The following is a 19,480-nucleotide window of genomic DNA, read 5'->3' on the forward strand; positions in this document are numbered from 1 at the left end:
TCCCACTACCTTAGCCCTCTTGGGTGTTTCCCTAGGAAAGTTAATATGGGTGACAAAGTTATGAGACCTTAGTGGCCTCAACCAGTGTACAGTTACATAACACCCACACAGGCACACTTCTGCGTTCCTGAGAAACAAGGACATGTGAGGTGAAACTGCCTGTGAGTCCACTGTTACTAGGCCACTGGGAACACCCACTTGTGCACAGGCATCCCAGGGGCCTTCCCTTTGGCGGGGGTGACTCAGCCCCTACCTGTGGAGGGAAATATGACCAAACCCACCAGACCCCAACTCTCACAAGCCAGGTCACCTCGAGCAAGGGCAGAGAAATACCTGGGGGAACCCAGCTGAGTCTCAAAATATTTGTAAGTTTTGTCTGCTTACAGACTCCAGTGCTGGGCAAAAACCATTTGATGGAAGGGAGGTCTGCCCGTTCTGATGTAACCATGGCCACTACACCAAGTGACTCTTCGTAAAACTTGAAGCTACGTTATCCTCAAATGGTGCTGAGATATGACAGTCAGGGGTGTGAGTGGAACACTTTCTGAAAGGCCTGTCTCCCTGGCAACAGACCTGCGCACTGATTGCTGCTGTGGAAACTGACACCCCAGCCTCATCACCCAGTGTCTCCCTGGAGACTGAGCTACACCAAGCTCTGATACCTACATCTCCAATCTGGCAGCCCCCTGCCCTGCCTCTTTACAGCCCCTTCTCACACCAACAGGAAGGACTTGGAAAGATAGACTCTATAGATTTTTAAACTTACAAAAATAAGAGACTCCCCACAAAAAACTCCAAATCACCAATACATTTATTTGCGGGAGATGAGGTCAAATCTTACCATGAACTTTAAAACTGGGTAGGACTACAGACACTGATCTGCCCAACCTCTGGGTATTCACAACTGCACAGGTAACCAGATCCTGTACACGAGGCATCACCATTAAACAGATGAGCATTAGATGAGGAGGACACATTCTGAGTAGCTGCATGATTTCCCATTCAGAGGCAGGTGCTGCCCTCATATCAGAAAAGTAGTGTTGAGAAAAACACAGGCAGAGCCTGGCCATTTGCCTCCTAGCATAGGCCCAGACATGATGGTGGCCACGTGCCAGGGGACCACACCCTATGTACAAAGCAGGAGAATGATGCTCCCAGCTGAGCTGCAGGATGGGCGCTGGGCTGACTGGAGGGGTAGACGGGGTGGGGTCTGACCCCATTAGCCTTTCCCCATCCAACCTGGGCCCCCATAAGCCATTCTCTGGCCCTCTGCACAAGACAGACTCAGCAAATCTGCGAGGTATGGGGATTCTGCCAACTCCCCACCTCGCCTCACCTTCCCTAGGTCTGCCGGGTGACCCAATCCACTGGGTGCAGCCCCACCCCCGCTCAACCCCACATCTGGACAGACACATGGCAAATATGGAACTGAAGCCTGGCTGGGCTGGAGCACGTCTGGTTGTTGTTGGGTTGGAGTCGTCTTGCAGGTGTCCCAAGGTGGTCAGGCCTCACCCACGGTGGCCAGGTTGAGACCGTGTTTTTTAGATGATTCAGGTTACTCCAGGGCAAAGCATGATCCTGATGACACCCGGCGGAAAAGCAGGCTGGAGCCTCGGAAGAGCTGGCCCTGGACCAGAAGGAAAAGTAGGGTGAGTGAAAGGGAGGCCACGCTTCCTTGTCCCTCCGAGAGGAAGGCCAGTGTCAGGCAAAGAAGGGTGCAGGAGCTCAAAGACCCAGCTCCGGGGTGGACGGCCTCGGCCTACATCCCTGGAGGGCAGAATCTGCCTGTGTTGAAGCAGAAGGGAGCAGTTCATTTCCTGCACAGGGGTGTCTTTGGGGCTACTCTGTAGGAGAGCCCTAGAGAGGAGGCTCGTTGCCCCTCTTGCTTCAGAGCCCAAGTGGTCTAGGACTCTTTCAGTGCTCATAGGGAGGACGAGACACACTCACGCTGACCAGGGCCACTGGGAAGAACCGCGGCTCTCCTCCCTGCTTCCCTCCCATCTGTCCTCTTCTCAGCCTTGAGGCCAGTCAGAGCTCTGGCTCCCTCCGGGACACTGCCCCGTTTCACTGCGAGGCAAATCAAGGCCAGGAAAATGCAAGGTTCTGCCCTCGGCCAAAGCCTGGACCCCTGACTGCTGGGCCCAAGAGCTCCAGCTAGGGAGAGGTAGCTTCGGTACAGAACACGAGAACCCAAGGCTGGTACTGCTGCCAGGTCCCCACGTGGCCCAGCCCCACCCACAGGCTCTCCTGGGCCCAGGAATGTCCTGCAGGAGGGAGGAGTCGGTTTCCAATGCCAGCCGCCCTAACAACCCAGGAACTCAGCTCAACTGGTTACAGACCTCGAATTTTCAGCCCATGTTACTTGAAGGAGAAGCAGTTCTTGGGCTTTACCACCTGCCACCTGGGCCAGAGTTCTCTTATCCTTATCCTAAGAGTCTTTAAGACTCAAAGAAGAAAAGGTCTTGTCTGATGTATAATCTTAAAATAAACCCACACTTAGCCACCTCAAATCCTTTCTCAAATTATGTAAGATGAAAACTTAAATGCCTTATAGATACCAAGTATCTCCTCACAATATTAAATTCCATGAAACCACTTATCTTTGCATGCAATGAAGCATCCACAAAACCATTTCAGCTGAAGGATGTAGCAAAGAACAGGAAAGGCCTCCCCTCCGTCCAGTGCTTGCTCACCTGCACACTCAGGTACTTCCAGCAGTGAATCCAGGATTTGAACACCGGGGAGTAAGGGGGGAGCCCAGCTTGCAGCCTGCCGGGGAAGGAGAGTGTAGATGCAGAGAACAGTGGAAGACAGCCAGCCACGGGAAAACCACTTCAAGAAGGAATGCCTTCAGGCTACCACCCATCCACACCCTGACCCCTGACACCACAGTTTACCCCAGGGGGTGCTGGGAAATCCCAGCGGAAGCCAGGGTGCCTGGCAGGCCAAGCCTACACACGGAGCAGGTGGGAGGGGGCAGAGTGCTGGAAGGGCTCAGTGGGTCTCCCCCACCCCACACACAGCCTTGGTAGGTAGAGTGGCAAGTAGAGGGGCGCACACCTACCCGCAGTTGTTCACAGCCATGAGGTCGCCAACTAGCAGGAAGGGGTAGGTCAGCATGCTCACTGCAATCTGAAACCCAGAGAGGCCTGAGTGCCAGTGACCCACCCCGGCCCAGGGAGCAGGGACACACCACGCCAACACCCTGTACCAAGACCTGCCTCCAGCCATTACCAGGGTTGGCCTCCTAGGCCCCACTTGGGTCTGCAAGGCAGTGGGAAGGAAGGACAGCTGGCAAAACTTACCCCCATCACGAACTTGGTATAGCTCCGGATGGCCAGGGCCTGGCTGAACTGAGGAGACAGAAGGGAAGAGTGGTTTGCCACAGGCACCTCAGGATGCAGACTTCAGCAACACATGCCCTCACCCCACCCTCTGTGCTGAGCTCCTCACAAGCACGCTGCACATGCCTTTCCTGTCAGCCCTCACAGTCACTGCCCAGAGAAGGCCTGGGGGGGCAGAAACGGGGTAAGTGGACTGAAGGGAGTCCTGAGAAGGAGACCTGGTAAGAGGGATCAGCTGCCGCTGACTGTGCAACCCACCGGACTGTGAGCCTCAAGGGCTGAGCCCGTGTCTGCCTGATCAACATCCAGGGCCTGGCACGCAGCCAGTGCTCAGACAGACATGCACCCTGAAACCCAAAGACGAATCCTGGCCTGTGGGGTGAGGTGAGGGCAAGTCCAGGCTTATCGCCACCTCCACCTCAGCAAGCTTCTCCCCCTTCAGACCCCAGCTCCTCAAATCCTGCTTTGCTGAAGCAAACAGCTCCTAGTGAGGAAAGGTGACTCCCCCACCCTCAGCTTCCTGTGGAGCGGCCATCCCACCAGATCGATGGCCTCGGTCCTTGGTCAGAGATTTGCTCAGATGTCTGCTTGAGTGGCTTTGACAGCCCGGCAGCCTCACCTCGGCCTTTAAGCCACATACAGAAAAGCACTCGAAAAACACTTTAGACAAATCTGTTGACTGCTGTTGTTGCTGATGTAAGCATGGCAGCCTCTGGTCAGACAGCTGCCCACCTAGACGAGAAACCACTTAGCTGTGCACTCCTGGCCACCCTTGCTCTGTATGTGACAGCAGCAGCTTACCCACCCACAAGGCCCCCGAGAAGGGGCGGAACTGCAGGAATGTACCACTGTGATTGCAGATGGGGTGGGCCTCTATGGAGCCACTTTAATTTGCTTACATTGAAAGGCCAGTGAAGACTCACCTGCCCAGGTCAAGTGGCCAGTCTCCCTGCAAGCAGAGGCTCCCATCTGGGATGGGGCACTCCTCACCACACAGAACAGACATGTACCACACACACACACATGCTGAACATGACCCCCTTCCCACCCAGGTGATTCTGGCAGACATGTCCCCAGGCCCTCCTAGCCTCTTGGGAGGGAAAGCCACTTCAGGAAGGAATGCCATCCTTCTTGAAGGTGATCCCCACTGTGAGAATGTCTGGACACTGCAATTCCCAGCCATCGCTGCTCCCTACCTCTTATCTTGGTTCAGGCAGAACCAGTCAACCCCTCAGGTACCTGGATGGCCTTCCTCAACAAGTGCTGTGTAGAAGGACCAGGCCTTCCTATGCCTGACCCGACCTGCTGAAAGGTCTATGTATACTAGGCTGTGTAGACCACAGCTAACAAAATAGGAGGGTGTATCGGACTGTACACTTCCTAGCAGATCTGAAAAAACTCAGAGGAATGCACCCTTGGCCTGGCCAGGGATCTAATTCCAGCCCTGTCAGTTCCAGCTGAGTGACTCTGGAGAGCCCAGAGCCTCTCCAGAATTTGTGATCTCTGGGTCTCAATTTCTGTATTGGTAAACAGAACATTATACCTGCCCTGTTCCCTTCACAACTAGGATGCCGTCAGATCAAAGGCCATAACGTTCACAAAAGGGTTTTAAAAAGCAAAAGACGTGACGCAAAGGTCAAAAGGTGATCACTATTAGCTGGTCTATCTTCTGACTTCCTGAGCCCTAGTTGGGTCACTGCCTCGGAGCAGCCTTAGATAAGCTGGGGTCTGTTTCTAAGGCTGCCCAGGGACAAGCATTCCATTAATTCCTCCCAGGTCTGGGTACTAATCTGGAATCTCGCCTCTTGAGGCCATTCTCCCCTTAGACAAAGATGACTCCAGGGACAATGAGAGGTCCTCTCTCACCCTCCGGGCCTGATGCTCAGAATCCCAGAATCCTTGAGTTTGTCCCAGACCCTGGGCATCAGCAGTACACGGAAAGAAGGACAAGTCCTTGTTCCAACCAACCTGGGAACCTGGATTCTGGTCGTTTCCCAGCCCCCCTGGGGTGTCACTCACGCTGTCATCCACCAGGTAGGCATTGATGAAGTGGGCCAGCAGGTTACAGCCCCACAAGAAAACCACATCGCCCAGGAGGTGAGGGATTAATCCACTAAAAAACAAGGTAAGCAGAGATGAGCAGGAGAGGGAGAGGAGCAGTTCCTGGGGGCTCCACACCCAGGAAGCAGGCAGGGATGTTCCAAGCTCAAAATCTTAGCATATCCAATGGCACAGCCTTAGAAAGGAGGCCTGCAGGGGCCGGCAGCTATGCACACTGGGAAGGTAGTGCTCCTTTTCCCATGGGGAGGTGTTCTATGCCGCTTTGGATGCCATAAATTAGTTAACAGTCTCAAGCAGTTTTCAAACCACAGAAGCCAGGGATCAAGATGTGAATACTGCCAAATTTGGAATTTCCAAATGCAGATAATAAGAGTGCCGACGTGTTGGTAATTTTCTCCTGGCCTCTTTACCTAACCAACTCTCAGAAGACACACTGCTCAATGCATCTGTTCTCTTTGCCCCTGAAAATATTCTATCAAAAAGATTCTATGCAAGCATTTACAAGGAGGGCTAACTTTTTAAGTGATGGCCTTTAGGATAAACAGCTCTATAAACTGCTAAGGAAGGTTCCCCAAGATGCAGTGCTGAGGGCAAAAGGCCAGTTTGAGGTCAGTGAGTCCCGTGTGCCTCTTGTGTTTTTTACAATGTGTTTGCTTGTTTAGGTACAGAGTGCCCTGGGAGGCTCGCCAGGAGAAGGATGGCTGTCTCCTGGGAGGAGAAGCAGAATTTTTGTTTTTGAATTAAAAAAAAATCTTATATTTGAAAACCTCAAAAGAATACATGTAATACATCTATGAAGAGTATTAATAAAAGGAACCTCTGTGAATGCAATTTCTAATCTTGTCGTCCCTGCCTGTGCTCAGATTGACTTTGTGCTATACCCTTTGGTGCTTTCTATGCACTGTAACATGTATGAATATCACCTGTTCCAAAATCACATGGGGAGCAAGAACCCAAAGAGTAGGCATCTGTTGTGCGGGAATCCTATTCACACACCAGAAGAGAACTACGCAGTGTGAAAAATGCCAGAGGTGGTCATGTGCAGTGTTTCAAGATGGGTGGCTGTTTCTGTAGAGCAGCCATTGGCTGGGGTCCCGGGGCTGCCCCTTTGGCAGGGCACATGGTCCCTGAGGGCCACAGATGCCCTGCACTTTGTCACCTCACATCCAACTTACTTCACCTCTAAAGAAAGCACATACTGAAAAGACTATGTTCAGAAAGAATAAAGCACAGACAGAACCCAGAAGCCAGGCTTGATGAGTTGTTTTTTGACTTGCTGTTTTAAGGTCTAGGCGGTGACATACATGCTGATAGGTATGTCACAAATGTTGGTTTGTTACCAGGTACATGTGCAAATATATGTATGTATAAATACTTACACATACATATATGTGTGTGTGTGAATATAAATCAGAGTTTCTCAACCTTGGCACTATTGACATTTTGGGCTGAATAATTTTTTTTTTCCCCAAGAGACAGGGTCTCACTCTATCACCCAGGCTGGAGTGCAGTGGTGCAATCATGGCTCACTGCAGTCTCCAACTCCTGGGCTCAAGCCATCCTCCCACCTCAGCCTCCTGGGTAGCTAGGACTACAGGTGCATGCCGCCACGCCAAACTAATTTTTAAAAACATTTTTGTAGAGACAGAAGTCTCACTATGTTGCTCAGGCTGGTCTTGAACTCCTGGCCTCAAGTAATCCTCCCGCCTCGGTCTCCTGACAGCTGCAGAAACCACTGAGACTAATCCCAAGTAACTGGGATCACAGATGCAAGCAACAACACCTGACTGAATAAGTCTTTGTTGCGGGGCTGTCCTGTGTACTGTAGGATGTTTAGCGGCGTCTCTGGCCTCTACCCACTAGATGCCAGTTGTGACAACCACAAGATGTCTCCAGACACTGCCGATGTTCCCCGGGGAGCAAAATCACCTCCTGCTGAGAACCGTATATATATTTCTGTATTATATACACACACATGCACCTACAAGTAGTCACTAATTGGTTAAACAAGGGGCCATAAATAAAAAACATCTCACAAACTGGAAAACCATGATATAAAGACTTCTTATGAATAATATGGAGCCCTGTATCTAGCACAGTGGATACTGTTGTATACCATGTGTCTACCACGTTTGTGACATACTTATCAGCATGTATGTCACTGCCTAGACCTTAAAACGGCAAATCAAAATAGAACTCATCAAGCCTGGCTTCTGTCTGCACTTTATTCTTTCTGAACTTAGTCTTTTCAGTATGTGCTTTCTTTAGAGGTGAAGTACACTGGATGTGACGTGACGAAGTACAGCGTGTCTGTGGCCCTCGGAGACCATGTGCCCTGCCAAAGAAGCAGGTCTGGGTCCTGGCCGATGGATGCTCTACAGAAAGAACCACTCAGCAGGACAAGATTTTCTGGCTTTTCAAGAGATGCCAGAAACGTGGATTTTTGTGCAACATATCTTAAATGTTAACGTCAACAACTAATTTGTCAGAAAAGCAATGTCAAACAGAATCCCCTGGCTGTGGTCAGCCTGTGAGCTTCCAGAGCTCCACCCTCAGTCCAAGTCAGATTTTCAGTCACATTTTAGCAGTGAGGCCAAGGACTATGCAGTGACTTAGCTCATGAAGACCAGCCCCACACCCACCACAACTGGATGAGGCCCAGTGGGACTGGTCAGTTCATCTCCCCCATGTACTAGACACACAGTTCCACTTTTACATGAGCCATGGCCTGAAAAGGGCTAAGCAGCTTGGACACACTATGGAGCTCTAGAGAGCTGGCTGCAGCACTCAGGCTAGGGCAGGGCCATGTAGTTAAGTCCCAGGCCAGCAGCTGTGGTCTGAGAGGTTGAGGACACACCTGTTAGCAGAGCCATGCCCGTGGCCAGTTATGGGGTGTATAAACTCACGTACACAAAGAATCCCAGAAGCCCTTCCTCTTTGAAAATCTTCCCAATGGAGCTCAGCACACCACTGTGAAGAAGGCAAGACAGAGATACAGGGTCATGCAGTCACCTACCAGAAGCCCACCCGTTGGTGTGGGGCTGAGCCCACCAGTTCTGCTCAAATCCAGCCAGTCCTGGCGGGGATGGGGAGGACTATTGCCATAAAGAACCAAGTAGAAAGGCAAAGAGCGCTTGTTCAGGGTGAGGAGTTTACACAGTTCACGGAGACTGGGGAAGCCCAACCACCCATGGGAGCAGCCCACTAGCAGTCCTCTACTGGTGTTTTCTGTGAGATCGGAGTTTAGGAATGCATCTCCTGACTTGGGCCGCTGCTGCAGAGGCGGCAGGCCCTTCTCTTACCCGGCCCTCACACTTATCTCTGGTTAAACAACCCTCTAGCAGAGGAGCCCACAGGCCCGCCCAAGAGTCAGAGCAGGAGGGGGTAGTAAGCAAAGAGAAGTACTTTCCCAGAGGGCAGAGAAAGAATACAGGGCCCTGCAGGAGGAGGCACTGGAACCAGCCTAGGAGAAGACATCTGGCACTCCTCAGCAGGGAGCCGGGGACTCATGCCCTGGCCACTGCACCCTGTTAGAGATGAGAGGACAAGCTGGATGAGAGGATAGGCTGTGGGTTCTTGGGTGTGAAATGCCAAGGAAGCTCAATAACAACCTACTAACAGAGGGAGCCAGTGGAAGGCAAAGCCCTGGGTAGCCCCGGTCCCAGATCATCCCAGCCCTGCCAGGCCCGGCCCCACCACTCAGAACAGTGGTGGCCAGATTATACCCTTCTGGTCCCAACTACCAACCTCATAATCAGTCTAGAGGAATGGGCCAATTTCCCATTAATGACCCCAAAATGAGGCACCATGGCAGCTGAGCTTCCTGGGATGGTGGCCCCGCAGGACAGCTGCAAAAAACACTGACCCCAGGAAATGAGAATCTTAAGAGAGGAAGGGCAACCCAGGTGTGTCCTTCACACATGCCTCCAAGACCCACCTCCGTGTCAACACATATGCCCCTGGGCATATGCCCCTGGCACCTGCCCAGGGCTACACGCAGCAGATCTAGATGAGGGTCTGGTACACAATGGAAGGGATGAGCCCCAAGCCCATGGGGTGGATGGCTTCTTCATAGGGGATAAAAAGAGCTATCAGCCTATGAGGGCCGGAAAAATCATTAAAGCATTACTTCGGGAGTCCAGAAGGAGACCCCAGCTCAGTCCTAAGTGGCAGAATCAGCTCTGGGGCCAGAAATCCTAATCCAAGCTGACTACAATCCCACTCACCCCTCTGCAAAGGCATCTAGGCTCATCTAGGGCTGCCCTTGATAAGAGATGAAGAAGAGAAAATGCCCCTGGACAGACTATTGAAGCCACTGCCACATTCCTCAGAAGCCAGGCAGCAGGCTGAACTCACACAGCACTAGGGCAGAAAAGGTGCAGCAACCAACCCCAGCACGGCCTGCCCTGGCCGGCTCTGAAAGGGTAACAGGGCCACTCTGCCAGTCCCAAGAGTTACCCACCTGTACTTGGCCTCCCGTCCCACAAACTGGACCATGCAGCGCATTGAGATGACTGAGGAAAAAGAAAACACACACAGGTGATATGGTGGGCCACACCTCATAATGCTCCAGCCACCGGGTGCCAGGTGCAGAGTGGCCACTGAACAACGTGGCCTATTCAGAGAGCAGGAGAGGAAGAGGGCCTTTCGGATTCCCTGTTACACCCCATGACCACAGCATGCCATTTCTACTGCCTGGGAAAAGCCCCACCTCCCTTTGGAAAGAATTCCAATCTCTCCTCAGTGGGGTGGGTTCCAGTAGAATACCCCCAACCCCACTACCACTTCCCAACAGGTCTACGGCTGTCTATCTACAGTCCACGAGGGGGCGCCCCTCACCCCACGCCCCCGACCCCAGCTTAGATACAGTCTCGGGGGAAGGGGGGTGGCTTACCATGCAGGGGGTGGGCCAACATGCGGGACACGCACTGCATCATCATCTCGTAGGAGGTCTGGAAGAGAGCATGGGGTGGGGATTTGCCACCCTCGGCCTGTCTCTGGAACTGGCCCTCGAGGGGGAGCTACAAGTGCTCAGGAGGGAGAAACCTGTCCCAAGGACTGCACATGGGGTCGGTCTGCCAAGGATGGCTCCACCTGTTGCCCACTCCCCATTCCCCCACCCAGGAGTGCTGTCGGGTCCCAGGCTAGGGCCAACAATGGCTGAGAAGGCTTTCCGGGGTTCCCGGCACATCCAGGCCAGGGCTTCTTCCCTTAGCATCCCACCCATGCATGCACAAGGACCCAGCTCTTCGACTTGTCAATGACCCGCCCAACTTGGGGGTGAGAAATCATCAGGCTCCCCTCCACGCACCTCTCCCTCTCCAACTCTCAACACCCACCTCCTTCACAACTTTCTTCAGGGAAGTCTTCATATCATCCTTGTTGGAAACCTGCTCAATCTCATCTGGAGGGAAAACCTGAAACAGAGAAGGGAAAGAACCAAGTTCAGCTACGCCTCTTCCATGGAGCTCTTTGGGGACTCGGGCGGCAGGAACCAGCTCCAAATATTTCCTCTGCAGTGTCTATTGGCTGGGCCCACCTCAGGTAACCTCCAGATCTGGAGCTTGGGGGAAAAAGAAAGCCACTATCTGGTGTCACAGCTGTGGGAAAGCAGAACTGTGGGGTGGGAGCTCCCCCATGGGGCTGGAGTGAAGCCCCCAATGGTCTGGGAAGGAGGAGGCAAGACCAGGGTAACCGGCTGCTGCAGGGGTGGCTGGGAGTATGAGGAAACCCCGGGCGACTGTTCCTGGCTTTGTGTGGGCTCACCTTCTTCATGCTACCCCGAGTCACAGTAGAGAGGGCGTTGGACATCAGCCGGGGGCTCAGGCCTCGGAACAGCCCTATCTTACCATCCACTTGCACGATGTACTTGGCTGTAAGAAAACAGAGGTGGCAGAGGAGTCACACCCAGTTCAGGGGCACCCACACCTGGGTCACACACACCCAGACCAGGCTCAGCTTGTCCTTCAGGTAACTGCTGACTACAGGCACAGAAGGGAACATCTGTCCAGGACCTGGAAGCAGTCAGGCCCTAACCCCCAAATGTCTTCTAGCCCATTTCTTTTAGTAAAAGCCTCAAAATGTATTTCTGACAAACAAGTTCATATATTTTCTTCCTTCCTTCCTTCCTTCCCTCCCTCCTTTTTTTTTTTTTTTTTTTTTTGCTTTAAAAACTTTACTTGGCAAACTCAGCCATGATTTCTCAACTCAGCAACTTAAATGCTGCAACACAGAAAACAATTCTGTTACTTAAAAATTACATTTTTCTTGAGGAAAAGAAAATAGGAAAAACAGAGAAACTGCCCGCAGGGAATGATGAAGCCTTCAACCTAAAGGAGGGAAAAAGGAAAAGAAAGGGCTCCCAGAAGATAGGCTCAAGAACGCCCCCTGCACATGCCACGGCCAGGGCAGTCTCCACCCTGTCACTGTGCTACACCCAGGATACCACCTGGCACCTGTTGGCATTGATTAGTCAAGGGAAAAACAAGTCTATGGAGAAGTAACTAAAACAGGAGCACCAATGAACAATTCCGTAGAATAAACTTAAATGTTATGGACGCTAGACCCTACCTGTGTGAGTTAGTGTTTCTTTCACTAGGGTCTATCTTTCTAAGGATACGATTCATTGTTTTCTATCAACATTTTAAACATGTTTTAAATGGCAGGGTGGTATTTTTATAAACCTGTGCATCTGGAAGCTAGCAGAACATTCTCTCAGACAGCATGCTCCCCCTGTTAGACCATGACTTTAGCTCTTTGGCACCGCGCAGAGGCAGGAAGAAGCAAATATGCCTTTTGCTCCTCTGCAGATGTCTGCCAGCCCAGCAATTCAATGTCACAGCTAGCATGGGTTTTTCATGAGGCTGAGAACACCTGTTACCTGTATATGTGATTGCCTGAGATGAGGGTGGGCTGGAAGGAGAGGAGGAGGAGGGGAGGGGATGCTGGGTGACTTGGCAAGGAGCCCTCTTCACAGAGTGAACAGGCAAAAGGAAAATTTGCTTTGGGGGAGGGTGGATCCTAGTGAGGAGAGGGAGCCTCAGGACCTCTGTTTGTGATCCTGAGCAAAACATCTACCCTCTTCCATCTGCCCACCTGTAAAAAAAGAAGGAATAAGGACCGTCATTTCTCTCCATTTCTGAGAGAACTGAGGAACAAGTGAGAGCGGAGGGAGGCGTGCTGAAATGCCTGCAGGGGCCTCTGTGGGTCCCAAGGCCTCAGGCTGGCCAGGGCCTCCCTCATTCTGGGTCTTTCTGCAGTGCCAGGAAACCCTCTGGGAAGTTCTTTCTTCTACACCAGAGAATGTCATAACAGCTGCAGTACTTTCAGCCATGACAAGTAGAGGAGCAGACACTGTCCACACTGTACCAGAGAGCCAAATGGTGGGTCCCCTCTCTGACTCCAGAGTAGGCCTGGTGTCCAGAGATCCCCAACAGACATCTGCTCACACCTAGATTAAAGCTACATTTATATAAACCAGGCTGGGGGCACACCTGAGAACTCTGCTCATCCTCACAAGAGACAGTTAAGATGGGGGTCAAGTTCCCTCTGCTCTAAGTCCTTTTGGGAATGGCTGTGTCACATGAATAGAGATGATCTGGGCTCTAACCTCGCCTCTCAGAACACAGCATGTGCAACCAGATCCAGAAAAAGCCCCGTGCAGGGCCGCAGCCATCTGCCCCAGCTGCCTTACCTCTCTGTATACTGCCTCACTATGCAATCAATGGTGGGGTGCCTTCCTACTTCTGTCATTCCCCCCTCCACTACGCTGACAATTTTTAAGTAAAAAACAACACAAACACATTTCCTCACAAGATGACACATTCCACCTGGCCCTAGACTCTGCACTCAACAACACAGGGACAAAACCGGAAGAGAAATACGACACCCGATTCTGCCAACAGCATGTGAAATGGAAAAGGTAAGACAGAGGCCAAGCCCCAAGTTACTCAACAGAAAGATAGATTCTGGAGAATATTCTAGACAACCAAACAGGTAAGAGCAGAGGTGCAAGAAACTGGAGGGGATTTGCCTGCAATGGAACTCCAGCTGTGAACACGGAGAAAAAGGGCACATTTAAAGAAGGCCTTCATCATGGTCATCTGGTGAGGGTAGGGACTGGGAGAGGGACAGTGAGGGTGAACATGAAAAGGCCCTGGCCAGACGGCACCTGTGGGCCAGGTGATGGGCAGCAGAGGCAGCAAGGTGGGCTTCTTGATGACAGTTGGGGAGCTTGCAGGAAGGCCTGGGCAGGAGAAGCTGACCTTACTTTGCAGACAAGGGGTGCAGCTGCAATTCACCGCACACCATTCTGTAACCAACAGATGGAGACACCAGAGTGAGTGAGCACCACTCACTGCCTGAGGAATGCAGGGGAAACAAGACACCCAGGTGGGATAAAAGAAAAAAACTCAGGAGGACCCCCCCAGCCTCCTGCTGGAGTAGCAGGGCCAGGCTGCTCACAGGACAAAAGGAAATCACCCCCACACATGTTCCAGGCACAACCCGGGGCAGCAGAAATAATAGGGACCAGTGTCCTGGATTGGCCCCTCTCTCAGGCACCTGTGTCTGTCCCCTCCTGCTGTCTGGGCTGGCAGCTGGCAGCTACAGGCAGAGGAGCTGGACCAAAGCTGTATGGTTCACCTGCTCCCACCCCGACACCATGTCCTCTCTGTACACGCTTAGATCCCCTCCTCCATGCCAGCTCGACTCTGCGTGCCATGCTGCGCAGTGGGTTCCCCGGGGCCAGCTGGTCCTGCTCCCCACCTGAGGCATCTTTTCTGTTGGTGTGGGCTTTCCTGCTTGGGAGGCACACTCACCGTAGGTGAAGAAGCTCGGCAGATAGAGGACCTTCCTCCCCAGCACATTGGTCCCAAGGGTGGGGGGCATCGGCTCATGACCCACCTTCAGAATTAACAAAGACAAAGGGACGCTCAGAGTCTCGTGGTGATTCAGCCTCATCACCGCTCCTCACACCTCCTGTCCCCTTTGCTTAACTCTTCTCCCACAAATTCTAATGTGGCTCTTGTTCATGTTTTCCCCATCAAAGCATACCAGAAAGCTCGTCCGTGTCTCTAACCATTGGCAGCACGTAAACTCCCAAGGAACAGAAATGCCTGGTCCCAGACACTGTCCAACCACAATCCAAGTCACACCCACACCCCAACATTCTTACATTCAAATCCCAAATATTCCCAGTAGAGAAACCTCCATTTGTATGTACTGCAAACCCTACTCCCATCTCAGAACAAATCTCAGTTATTTTCATCTCCAGATGAAAAACTTCATTCCAACCTCAATTCCAAATGTGGCAATAAGAAAATACATCATACCCAAACCTCAGACAGGTCAGCCATTAAGTCATCCATTCCAAAGTGCACCCCAAACTCAAATTTCTTACCAAATCTACTGCAGACACCTCCAAGTCTATTCCTCCCATTCCCAGGCTTAGCAAACTGTTACCTCAAATTCCAGCTGCTCCTCAAACATATCCTTAGCTGCGTTCTCACCTCAATCACCCTACATCCCTGTGACAAAACGACCCCCTCATTTCTGTAGGGCTATGATAGTTCTTGCTGTACAGATACTTCTTATATCTGAAATATTTATTTATTTATTTATTTTTTGAGACGGAGTTTCACTCTTGTTGCCCGGGATGGAGTGCAATGGCGTGCTCTCAGCTCACCGCAACCTCCACCTCCCGGGTTCAAGTGATTCTCCTACCTCAGCCTCCCGAGTAGCTGGGATTACAGGCACCCGCCACCATACCCGGCAAATTTTTTGTATTTTTAGTAGAGACGGGGTTTCTCCATGTTGGTCAGGCTGTCTCGAACTCCCGACCTCAGGTGATCCACCCGCCTCGGCCTCCCAAATTGCTGGGATTACAGGTGTGAGCCACTGCGCCCAGCCTGAAATACTTATTAAACCCGCGGGTGGGTGAAGGACCATCCATATCCATGTGAGGAGCAGGAAGTCTCTGTCGAGGGGTGAGAGCCCCTGCTGCCAGGGAGGAGGCAAGGTGTCAAGGAGACCAGCACCTAGGTGGGGAGTGAGAAGCCCCCTTCCTCCCTTGGCAAGGGGCCAGGATACCAGCCCTGTGCCCTCTAACCAGGCCAGCTGGGCCCATGGACCAGAGTGATTCCTCTGACATGTGGGAGAGGATTTCGCCTGCAGCTGTGGGAGGCGGTAAAAGTGGCAGGTTAGAAAGCGCTACCTTGTAAACTGGATTAGGTATGCTTCCAGTGCTTTTTGGGATCAACCCTGTCCCCTTTTGCCTTTATCAAGCAAGTGCTTTTGAAAGTTCAGGCTATCTCCTATGGATCTGATTCTGAGATGCCTAACAGATTAATGATTGTAAATTTAAAAACTCCTCTATGATGGGGACTGTCTTTAAAAGAAAAAAATTTTGACCCAGTGGAGCAAAGGAGGAAAGGGGTGAGTCAGCTGACCCAGGCAGTGAGTACTTCCCTTCTAGACCTTTTCCCTTCTGGGTTAAAAGCTCCAAGGCTGTTCTGAATTAAGTTTTGTCTTGATCTGTGTTCTCTTAAATACAGGTGGTATTCCTTTATTCCTCCACTCCAGATCGCCACCACTGCTCTTTTGCTGTCCTTACCCAGTTTAGTCAACACTATTTGGGAGTCCCACTGACCCCAATTTCATACTTAAATTTGTAACGTTATCCCATATTCCCATGGCTCCCAAATCTGTTGAATCTATTTTCTTAACTTCTATTGGGTTATCATAGGCACACTGGCTGTATCTCACCCCCATTCCTCCTGCCTTCAAGTTTTAATTATTTGTTCCCAAGTCATTAAACCCAATTTCAACCTCAAATCTGTTAACCCAGTCCTAACTACGGCAAATGCTGTGGCCCTATATCAGATACCAGCAGGGACAGTCTGTCATCTTAAAATCTCCGACTCCCAAACTCGACAGCCACATGCACTGATCTAAGGCACTGCACTCTTATGCACCTAATCTAGACAATCCCCAAATCTGTCACTCCACTCCTGACACCCCAACTCCCAGTAATTTGCCTTTCTGCAAGTTATTACTCTGATTCCCAAACTATACCCATGGAAGATCTTACCCTAATATATGTTACACTCAACACCAGCTGGGTTCAAATCAGACAGGCACCTCTGGTCCTTCAACAGGACTCATCCATCCTTACCTGCCCACCATCTAGTTCTTCTCACGCTTTGGTGTCCTTCATTCCCCCATTCCCTTCCCAAACCACCCTCATTTGAATGTTCTTTCAAACCAGATCTGCCATCGTCCAAATGATGAAGCCACTTCTTCATTTCCCTCACACTGAGCCCTTGTGCTCCAGTATCCTTCACTCCACAGACTCTCCCACCTGTGCCCTAAAATCCTAGCCCTCACTCAGTCTCATTCCATCAGTTTCCAGAACCCTCACTTCTCAGGTCCCACCAGTTCCAAAGCACCAATTTCTCTCCCAAACTTCAAGTTCAACTGCTGTAAATACAATCTTAACCCTGTAAGACAGCCCTCATTCCCAAATCACAACCAAATGCCAGTCTGGTCTACACCTTCCGCCATCAACAATTTCCAAATCTGTCACAATTAGGGTCTAGTCAGGCACCTTGATGCCCCTGACTGAATCTCCTCATTCCTTGTCATATTCCTGGTCACACCCACAAATCTATTACCATTCCTCGGATCCCAGATTTCAATTACTCTCATTCTCAAGACCTTCTCATTCCAGTTGTATTTTGCATTCTCTCGGTTCAATTATAGAAATGGTAAAATCTGACACCCACCTGCCTCAACTCAAATCTTGGATGGGTCTCCAATTCAATTTTTACCTTCCTCCCCCCACACTTCTTAACTGGAAAATTCTGGCCTAATGACCCCCATCAAAACTGTACCCATCCCAGCCACACCCACCTAATTCTCACACCTCCACACGCCCTTCATTCCAGCTCACTCCTCTCAAGCAGCACACTTCATCTGTACCGCATTGCCCGCCACCAACAAATCTGCCAAGTGCGTATGCATCCCTCTGTTCCAGAGACATCCCTACCTCGGTCTCAATTTCTGGTAGTCCCTACCTATCCTGCCACCTATGTCTCCACTGTCCCTTCTGCCCAATTTCAATACTCCCGTGCCCCTTCTCCTCATCTGCCCAGATACAAGCACTGTGATTCCTCTCTCTGACCCCAACTATGACTTCCATTTCCTCCTCCAAATGCGTCATCCCCCTTCCCCGCTTAAAGCCTCCTCCTAGCTCCCCTCTCTAGACAAATCGCTGCCACTCCCCTCCCCCAATGCTGGCCCTATCTGTTCCCCTCCCCCCATACGCGTCACCCTGTCCCCTCCTCCTACCAAATCCGTCGTCGCCATCAAATCCAGAGCCCCCATCTCCGGTAAACCGATAGCATTCCCCTGCAGAAGTCTTTGCCTTCGCACTCTCCCACTAAATTAAATCACAATGCAACCCAAGACCTCCGTCTTCTCTGTCCACCCCCAGTCTGGTGTCCTTCTTTCCCTCCTAAATTTCTGGCCCTGGCGCCCACTTTGTCCCCACCCCAAGACGTTTTAAATCCATCTCTATCAAATCCAGAGCCTCCGTTCCCCTCTACCCCAATTATGTGCTCCTCATTCTCTAAACACTTTGCCTGGGCCCCCAACCTTCCTCCCCATCTCTTCACCCAAACTTCTTGCCCCTCCCTCAATTCTATTGCTTCTTCCCTCGCCCCAAATTCGCTCCCTTCCCTACCCCAAGTCCATCGTCCCCACTCCTTTATCTCCCAAATATGTTTTTCCAGCCCATCGCTCCCTCCTTGGCACCCCCCCCAAATCGCTTGTTCCTTCCACCCTCTCCCATATCTGTTATTACTCTAACCCCTTCGTCTCCTTTCTGTATCCTAAAACCCGTGACCCCTGCGTTCCCAACTCCCTCACGGCTTCCCTCCCCTCCCACCCACTCGGCCCCCCAAACCCGCCGTCCCCACCCCTCTCCCCAAATCCGTCGCCAATGACTGCCCGCCCCAATCCTCCAAATCCTGGCCTGTCACCTTCACATCAGCCTCCCATCTCCCTACGGCGCCTCTGGTCCCCCACCTGGATGAGCAGCTTCACGTAGAGCAGGGGATGGCTGAGCGCCGTCACGCCCGCGCCCAGTGCCACGAAAAGAGCCTCAGTGGTCGGGGCGTTGTCCCCAGACCCCAGGCCCCCTGACCCGCCATCCATCCTGCGGGCCGAGGGCTGAGCCGCAGGCCGAGGGTGGCGAGGATGTGCGCGGTGCGCGGGCGGTGGATCGCGAGCTCGAGCCTCGACCCCCGCCGCCGCTCCGCCGCGAGCTCCGGCTCCAGCTCCGGCTCCCGCCATCCCCGCGGCACCGCCGCGAGCCCAGGGCGCCACTTCCGGGTCCGAAGCTCCCATGGCGCCCGGCGGCTAGGTCACTCCCCGTCACGTGACGGGGGCCACGCCCCCCACCACCGGCGTCAGGGGGCGGGGCCGGGGCGCACCACTCCAGGCCGCGGGGGAGCTCGGGAGCGTGGCGCGGGGGGTGGGACACGCCGGATGTGGCTCCCCGGCCGGTTGGAGGCCTAGCAGGACACTGGGCTGCGGGCCGGGGGTCAATGGTGGCGGGCAGCCGGGGCCCTGGGCTCGGGAGCTGTGGCGGCAGCCGCAGGCCGGGGCGCTCCCCCGGGATGCCCAGAGCACGCGGGGGCGGGGTTCGGCGCCTCTGGCTGCCAGACGTCCCCAATATGGTCTGAGGCGCTTCCAAGCCACCTCCCTGGCTTCGGGAGTTTTCTCTGCAGTTCTCTGCCCGCCCCTTTGCGGCCCAGATCCCAGTCGCCGCGGCCTGCTTGGAACTCTGCGCGAGCTGAATCTCCTGCTGCAGAACGAGCCCCGACCCCGAGCCCGATCCCCTCCGCGGTCCCGGCCTCTTTGTCCGATCCCATTTTCCATCTCCTCTGCCAGGAATGCTCTCCCAACCAGAGCAAATCCAGATGTCCCCTCGGCGACTGTGGGCACCCTCCCCAGCTGTGGAGCCTTCGCACGCCTTCCTCAGAGTCCGTGGTTGTAAAATTTGTTTTGCTCTA

At 52.6% G+C, this 19,480-nt stretch overlaps 1 protein-coding gene across 2 annotated transcripts; it reads right to left on the reverse strand.

The window, feature by feature from the left end:
- Positions 1 to 793: 793 nt before the first annotated feature.
- Positions 794 to 19,193, reverse strand: MTCH1 (mitochondrial carrier 1). 2 transcript variants are annotated; one of them, XM_031012594.3, is made up of 12 exons: positions 18,492 to 19,193; positions 14,225 to 14,309; positions 11,172 to 11,278; positions 10,745 to 10,822; positions 10,300 to 10,357; positions 9,868 to 9,919; positions 8,316 to 8,375; positions 5,364 to 5,457; positions 3,306 to 3,353; positions 3,065 to 3,132; positions 2,694 to 2,769; positions 794 to 1,627 (listed from the first exon to the last, which is right to left on the reverse strand). In XM_031012594.3, the coding sequence occupies exons 1-12, from the start codon at positions 18,810 to 18,812 to the stop codon at positions 1,556 to 1,558; spliced, it is 1,119 nt and encodes a 372-aa protein (XP_030868454.1). In that variant the 5' UTR covers positions 18,813 to 19,193; the 3' UTR covers positions 794 to 1,555. The 2 variants fall into 2 exon arrangements, with proteins under 2 accessions (XP_030868454.1, XP_030868453.1); XM_031012593.3 differs by having other exon boundaries at positions 5,313 to 5,457; positions 18,492 to 18,925.
- Positions 19,194 to 19,480: the final 287 nt, after the last annotated feature.

This window comes from Gorilla gorilla, chromosome 5 (genome assembly GCF_029281585.2).
Source record: "Gorilla gorilla gorilla isolate KB3781 chromosome 5, NHGRI_mGorGor1-v2.1_pri, whole genome shotgun sequence".
NCBI classification, from domain to species: domain Eukaryota; kingdom Metazoa; phylum Chordata; class Mammalia; order Primates; family Hominidae; genus Gorilla; species Gorilla gorilla.

Bases quoted from the DNA above. Each gene is read 5' to 3' on its own strand.
- MTCH1 (XM_031012593.3), bottom strand. From the start codon at position 18,812: ATGGGAGCTTCGGACCCGGAAGTGGCGCCCTGGGCTCGCGGCGGTGCC. The intron at 14,310-18,491 runs GTGGGGGACCAG...TTAATTCTGAAG, and splicing joins ACGTGAAGCTGCTCATCCAG to GTGGGTCATGAGCCGATGCC. The intron at 8,376-9,867 runs GTGGGTAACTCT...CCTTCTTCACAG, and splicing joins GGACGGGAGGCCAAGTACAG to TGGTGTGCTGAGCTCCATTG.